This window comes from Cupressus sempervirens, chromosome 7, assembly GCF_028749045.1.
Source record: "Cupressus sempervirens isolate cs-2001-9-10 chromosome 7, ASM2874904v1, whole genome shotgun sequence".
NCBI classification, from domain to species: Eukaryota; Viridiplantae; Streptophyta; class Pinopsida; order Cupressales; family Cupressaceae; genus Cupressus; species Cupressus sempervirens.
Window position 1 is genome coordinate 506,628,969 of NC_143124.1, and position 7,898 is coordinate 506,636,866.

Below are 7,898 nucleotides of genomic sequence, written 5' to 3' on the forward strand. Positions count from 1 at the left end.
GGTTTTAGCAGTATTTGTGGATCCTTTATTGAAACAATGGGAGGGGATATGAAAGAATTTAAGTGGAATATAGGAGTAGATAAGAGTTCTAATCTGTTGAAACAGAAAGTTACTAAGCAACCTATTTTAGCACTTCCTAATTTTGACAAGGTATTTCAAGTAGACTATGATGCTAGTGGTACTGCAATAGGAGCTGTTTTGAGCCAAGAAGGTAGACTTGTTGCTTATTTTAGTGAGAGATTGAATGATGCAAAAATAAAATATTATATTTATGATCATAAATTTTATGCTATAGTTCAAGCATTGAAGAAATGGAGACACTATCTTTTTCCTAAGAAGTTTGTTTTGTATACAGATCATCAAGCTTTGCAATATTTGGATAGTCAAGAAAAATTAAACCAAAGGCATTTGAAGTGGGTGGAGTTTTTGCAAAGTTATACATTTGTTTTGAAACACAAGATTGAGAAGTCCAACAAAGTTGCAGATGCTCTTACTAGAAGACAACTTTTACCAATAGAAATGTAAATAGGGGTGGTTGGGTTCAAAGAACTCAACACTTTGTATCCAAATGATCCTGATTTTGGTGAAGTGTGGAAAGCTTGTATAGAACCTGTTATACTTGACAGGACAAAATGGCTGGATTTTATGATCCAGGATAGTATGTTGTTCAAAGGAAGCTAGTTGTGCATTCCTAGAAGTCCAATGAGAAAGAATCTCATCAAGGAGAAGCATAGTGGAGGATTGGATGGACATTTTGGTAGAGATAAGACCATTGCTTTAGTTTTTGAGAATTATTACTGGCCATAGTTTCAACAAGATGTGAAGAAGTTTATATAGAGTTGCAGAGTATGTCAAAAAGTGAAAGGAGTAAAGTAAAATATAGGATTGTATCACCCATTAACTATACCAGAGAAGCCATGGGAGGATGTTAGCATGGATTTTTTTCTTGGATTACTAAGGATGTAGCGTGGGCATGATTCTATTTTTGTGGTGGTTGACAGGTTTCCAAAGATGACACATTTTATCCTTGAAAGAAGACTAGTGATGTTGTCATACAGGCAGAGTTGTTTTTTAGAGAAGTGGTGAGACTACATGGTCTACCAAAGAGTATAGTTTTAGATCGAGATACCAAATTTTTTGGGTATTTCTGGTGTGCATTGTGGAAGAAGTTGAAGATAGATTTGAAGTTTAGTTCATCACATCATCCACAGACTAATGGACAAACAGAAGTTGTGAATCACAGTTTCGGGAATTTGCTAAGATGTTTGGTTGGAGATAAGCAAAAAGGATGGGATATGATTTTACCATAGACATAATTTGCATATAATAATTTTGTCAACAAGAGTTCTGGTAAATCAACATTCTAGATTGTATATGGGAGTAGTCTTAGAAATGCTTCTAAATTGAGGTAATTGGATAAAGGAGAAATAAGCAGTGTCGAAGTAGAAGAATTTGCTAAACAACTGAAGAACATCCATGAGGAGGTGAGGAAGCACATCATACAAATGAATACATAATACAAGGCTAAGGTGGATGTGAAAAGGAGGTATGAGGAATTTTAGATTGGAGATGAAGTCATGGTTCATTTGAGAAATGAGCATTTTCTAGTGGGTACATATAATAAGATAAAGATGAAGAAGTTTAGACCATGCAAGATAGTGAAAAGGAGGCATGATTCTAGAAATGCTTATGAAGTGGAGTTGCCTGTTGAATTGAATATTTCACTAGTATTTAATATTTTAGATTTGGCAAAGTATTATGAAAGAAGTGATGGAGATGAAGCTGTAGAAGTGTAATGGAGTATTTCAGTAGCTAGGTCGGCTACAAAGGAGATTAAGGAGATACTAGACAGTCGTATTGGCAAAAGTACAAGTCATGTAACTTATGAGGAATATCTAGTCAAATGGAAAGGGAGGCCAGTAGAGGATTCATCATGGCTAGCAAGGGAGGAGGTTGACCATCTTGGTTTTCCTATGAACACCTAAGACATGACAGAGTCACTTCTTAAATTACCTCAGGTGTTTGATGCAGGAGCATCCTGAGTGTAAGAGTAATCTTGTATCACCCAAAAATATCTTTATTTTAGTCTTTTCTATTTTAATAAAGACTAGTAGATAGGGGGTTGATATTTCTAGGAACTTGCTATTTTTAGTTATTTTTGTCACACGAGCTCGCAATGTTTTCTATAGGAAGGTTCATTTTAGAGTTATAAGCCTACCATAAAAATCTCATTGCTCCAACTTAAGTATCGAAGAAGTTATTGCAGATTTTTGGTGGATAACTTTGCAAAAAAATATTCAACCTCAACATTGGAGGCCTTAGAGTGCCTGAAAGCTCGATGGAATGACACTATTGAGATTTTAAGCCTGTAGATCAAGTGCCGACATTTCTGAAAAGTGGTTATAATAGCCAATCAAAGCAATGGTTCTTTTGGGCTACCCGAAATATCTAAAATAATTGTCAAAGATATATTTGGTCGACTCTATATATATTGTTAGGGTTTTTCGGCACTAGGTATTAAGTTTCATGTCTAGAGCCTTCCTAAGCAGCATAAAATTGCCTATTTAAGAAAGGCCTAAACATTGTCTAGAACAGCTCTAGGTAGTAGTTCACAACTTAGTCTTATAGATTATTGTAATGAAGGCACCCATGTGGGTTAGTATATTATACTTGTGAATTCTATACTTCCACATTTGTGATGCAAATAAGAAGTCTATATTTTGTTCTTGCATTTGTTGTTGTTTCTTTATTTCTATTATGGTTTATGGTATTAAGGGGAGCACCCTTCATCATTTTCTCACATGCTCGTACTTGTATTAGGTTTAATCAAATAATATTAATCAACAAACACACATAAAAGACAAAGAAAGAGAGTCATTTGAATTGAAATCCCTGAGAGGGATTGAATTTGGCATTAGAACCCCTACATCCATAATGGGTTGTGTAAATTTTCTTTGGATCCCATAAACAATTACATTTGAAGGCCTTTCCTACTCTTTCTCTAATGTACATATAACTTGGTGGTCTAGTCACGTTGCATACCATTTTAAATCAACTTAACAAGAAATTTTTTATTTATTTTAGTCTCTTTTAACTAAAAAATGCATAAGCATTTAAAATATTGTGATAAAAAAAAAATTCCTGTTTACATGTTGAAAATAGGCAATATACACCATTTTTCGTGTCCCCTAAAATACATGGATAATATAATACACATTATGCAAAACCTTCATGTATTTAACATGCCTTGTCAACATAAGAATGTGCCAAGCTATTATGTTTTTGAAATGCTTACAAAAAAGTCTCTTCCAAGGTCATAGTCAAGAATGTCAAACTGGCATATATATGAGGGTTGTGAATACTGCCTTGACAAAACACACAAAACAAATAAAATTAGACCACTAGAAAGCCCTTCATTTTATTTCTCGACATTATACAACTTGAGATATTTAACCCACTTAATAGAATAGATTTAAAAACAAGATAATTGTCCACCCACAATTTTCGAAACATGAAGTTTTGTAGACTATTAATTTTTGAAGGAATGCTAGCTATGATTAAGCATAAAAGCATCTTTCTAAACCTCAAGTCATCTTTTATCCGGTCCAAAAATTTCATTGTTCCAAACAAAAATGAAAAACTAACAAAATATTACTAAGACTTAATAATGAACCCTATTGAACTATTGGCGGAGTAATTTCTCCACCTATCGGCCGTCCACCACAAACAACGAGCTGTCCATAACAACCCAACTTAGCCATCCAGCCCACAATGAAACCGTCCACAATAAATAGCCATTTCAGCCCACAAATATAGCCACCCATGTTTTAATATATGTATTATTATAATAAATTATAACATGTGTAATATGTTTGGTCTATAGTCTAGAGAGTTCTTAGATCTCTATAAATAGAGGCATTATGTAAGGATTTGAGTATCAGATGTTTATCTGATCATGGTGGATCAACAGAGCCCATTTTGGGTTTCTCCATGGCTTCTCCTCTCTATGACCTTCTCTCTTGTTTGGTTTCTTTGTTGTGTTGTGCTGTGATTTTCATCATGAACTAACAATTTGACCACCTAAGAACATCCCTAAACCTACCTCGAATGAATGGTGTTGCAATTACATATAACATTAGAGAAGCCCCTCACAAGAGCTTGAAAAAAAATGCCACTACGACTCAACAATAGCTACAAAAAGAAGTGTTCATACAAATTATTTACATGCCACTTCCTATGACACCTCATTGTAATCATTTCATTGTTCATGTTTCTCCAGCATTTCCCCAACATAAATGAATAACATAAATGAATACTATGTCATATCATATATTATCACACCACAACCATGCAATTTTGTATGAGGATAAACCAGATGCAACAACATTTAGAGCTGTCTTGAACACTAGGACCTAAACTATCCACCACCACAATCAACCAAAATTGCTGCAAATGGGCAAAAGCTTTTAAATTTCTTTCCCACAAACGATGTGAAGACACTGTAAAAGCTGGAACAAACACCTAGAGTGTACCAAAGAGCAAAAAGTGGAAGGAGTTTTCATTTTCCATTTTGGATTGAATCCAACGACTATGGTACGATTCTATTAGTATATTGTATCTATTATAAGACTCGGTACAGCCCGAGTTTGATATTGTCAGCTTTACTGGTCCGAAAGCGTAAATAAGGTCATGCGATTTACACATAAAAATGAAGTCTCTTGAACATACTCATCGACAAAAGTACAACTGAGAGGCTCCATTAGCACTTGTCAAAGTAAATATCACGTTTTCAGAACGGGGGGATTTTCCTCGTGAGGCGTCTCTGCATTTAATTTTTATACAAATATTCATTGGGCGTTTCAGAAATTAGCCTATAAAATCCCGGTCTGTGCTTGTTACTCATTCACACCAGTTTGCTCATTTGCATTTGTTAGAAAAGGAGGGAAACCGAAACTCCTTTCATCATGTTCAAATTTCTGTATTCTGTTGTCCATGGTCTAGTGTTTCTCTGTGGGTTGAGTTTGGCAGCTTCCATTAAAAATGGTAAGCAATATGTGCATTATATTTCTGGATTAGATTGTGTAAGTTTTTAATCATCAATGTTTCAGATCACACTTCATGATTCATAAGCAATGTGTGCATTATATTTCTGAATTAGATTGTATATTTTTTATCATCAATATTTCAGATCACACTTCATGATTCATCATCAGAATGAGAGAGTAGAATGCAGATTAGAATCAAATTCGCAGCTTTTCTTAGACATTACATGATTTTGCTTGTGGTAAACACACTTTGATTAAAAAAATTGAATCTCGTGTGCTTTGAACAGGGCTGCTGATGAACGGGAACTTCGAATACTGTCCGAAGGCGTCTGCCATGAACGGGACAGAGGTCATGGGTTCGAACTCGCTGCCGTTTTGGCGAATCAGGGGCTTTGTGGAATACATCTCATCTGGGCATAAGCAGGGCGATATGTTGCTGGTAGTTCCTGAAGGAACACACGCTGCAAGGCTGGGGAACGAGGCGCAGCTGAGCCAGAGAATACAAGTGAAAAAGGGTTCTCTTTACTCACTCACATTTAGTGTGGCTCGAACCTGTGCCCAACTGGAGACATTGAATGTCTCTGTTCCGCCAGAGGCAGGGGAGCTGCCGATGCAGACGATATATAGCAGTAGTGGGTGGGATTCATATGCGTGGGCTTTTCGGGCTTCGGAGAGTGAAGTGGATGTGATTCTGCACAATCCAGGCGTCGTGGAGGATCCCGCCTGCGGGCCCCTCGTCGACGCCATTGCCATCAAGGAGCTCTTTCCGCCTCGCTTTACAAGAGGTATTCACCCACTCTCCAATTTCAGCAAGTTTGCACTTAAATGTTAAATGGCTTGTTATATCTATTGAATTTGCATCCACCTTGTGGACTATATGAAATGTTCATGCTACAATCAAATTAGGATTAGGATGATAATTTATAGAATATGAAGGACATTCATTTAAAAATAAAAAATAAAAAATAATACAATCAAATTTAAAAATAATAATAATTTATATTAAAGATTTATTACATTCTATTAAAATTTTATTAATGTTACTAACCTTTTTAATATGTAAAAGGGCAGAAAATATTAGATCTAAAAGTATATGTTTTTTCTCTCCGTCATAATAGGTTAAAATGATAAGAAGAAAAACTAAAGAAAATAGTTCATGAAATATGATGAGAATTTAAAACAAAAAGAAAAGTTTTTATAATCTATCTTATATATATTAAATTATTATAAATTTAACTGTATAGTATTTTAAGTCAAGTTCATAATTGATCCATATTTTATAAATAATGTTTTGCAAGAAGCAATCTCTATTTATTCACATGAAAGTGAATAGAAGTGGGTTCTGATGAATCACTATCTATTCTCATCAAAATTAAAATGGATCATTTTTTGTGAACTAGTCATGAAACATAGAACCTAATAAAAATGAATTCTTGTGAACACTGCCAAAAAAAATAGGTCGACAAATTTGACCCAAAACATTATACATTAAATTCTAATAACAATATCACAATTTCAATTGATTAAAAACATATATTTCCTACTTATTGATTACAATATATTCACATCAACTAAAAACCAGGTCTCTATGAATGACAACAGACTGCAAATACTAAATATGTATTGCGTGTAGTACATATCTACTTTAAAACAACAAATTGCCATAATGCTCTGAAAATTTCTCTGCAAAACTGAATGGTCTGAAGTTTTCTCTGCAAAAATGTTCATGTTGATAGCAGACACGATTCTTCATTCGATTTAATATTTCTCAGTTTTCAGGGACATGTAAGTATTACTCCTCCTGACAATGCGACTGCCCGTAGTAAATGTGTAGTTACAATTGTTTGAAGTTAAATATTGACACTAGGGAATTCCGGTGTATATTCCAGGTAATCTGATAAAGAACGGGGGTTTTGAAGAGGGGCCGCTTGTGTTGGGCAACAATTCAAACGGGGTTCTTCTTCCGCCCTCCATAGACGACCGCAACTGCGCTCTGCCAGGCTGGATCGTCGAGTCTCTCAAGTCCGTCAAATACGTCGACTCCCCGCATTATGCAGTGCCGCAAGGCAGAAAAGCGGCGGAGCTTGTGGCGGGCAAAGAGAGCGTGATTGCACAGGTTGTGAGAACGCACGTGGGGCAACGCTACGTGCTGAGCTTTCTGGTGGGCGACGCATGCAACGCATGCAACGGCTCAATGATCGTCGAGGCTTTTGCAGCAATGGACACTGTCAAAGTGCCCTACCTCTCCAAGGGCACCGGAGGCTTTATAACGGCTCACTTGTCTTTCAAAGCAGTTTCTGCGAGAACTCGTGTAAGGTTTTACAGCACGTATTATCATATGAGAAGTGATGATTTCAGTTCCTTGTGTGGACCCGTCATAGACGATGTCAAGCTCGTTGCCCATTAAAATTTGAAATAACACTGCTGTACGTGTACTTCATGCAACTGCTATTGCTTTCTTTATGCATCTGCGTACACTATTAAGAGCCAGTCTAATGCTTGATGTTTTGGACCTGGGGTTGATAATGTTTTGTAGTGTGTTTTCCGAGTCAGAAAATAATATGCCCAACGTTGTTCAGCTTTGGATTTTATAACACTATACATGTGGACGTTTTCTGAGGTTTGAAATTCATTGAATTTGAATGTGGAAGGTTCAGTGAGCTCTGAGCAACTTCATTGATTGCAGAATTTCAACATCGAATACTTTAGTGTCGTTTGTTATTTAAACAGTGTCATGGCAGATATGTACTACGTAACTGAGGTCGTATTTGTCTATTTCGTCTGGCAAGAATAGATCGTCCGTGGATGCTTCATGCAATGCATGCTTCCAAAAAAGACTTCATGGTACTATTA

General features: G+C 36.0%; 1 protein-coding gene across 1 annotated transcript; it reads left to right on the top strand.

Moving 5' to 3' along the window:
• Positions 1–4,905: 4,905 nt before the first annotated feature.
• LOC149547750 (protein DUF642 L-GALACTONO-1,4-LACTONE-RESPONSIVE GENE 2-like) lies at positions 4,906–7,686 on the top strand. The gene is made up of 3 exons (XM_089794794.1): positions 4,906–5,043; positions 5,333–5,830; positions 6,935–7,686. The coding sequence occupies exons 1-3, from the start codon at positions 4,965–4,967 to the stop codon at positions 7,450–7,452; spliced, it is 1,095 nt and encodes a 364-aa protein (XP_089650920.1). The 5' UTR covers positions 4,906–4,964; the 3' UTR covers positions 7,453–7,686.
• The last annotated feature ends 212 nt before the right edge of the window (positions 7,687–7,898 follow it).

Coding starts and splice junctions, on each gene's coding strand:
- LOC149547750 (XM_089794794.1), top strand. CDS start 4,965: ATGTTCAAATTTCTGTATTCTGTTGTCCATGGTCTAGTGTTTCTCTGT. Junction 5,044..5,332: donor GGCAGCTTCCATTAAAAATG/GTAAGCAATATG, acceptor TGCTTTGAACAG/GGCTGCTGATGAACGGGAAC. Junction 5,831..6,934: donor TCCGCCTCGCTTTACAAGAG/GTATTCACCCAC, acceptor TGTATATTCCAG/GTAATCTGATAAAGAACGGG.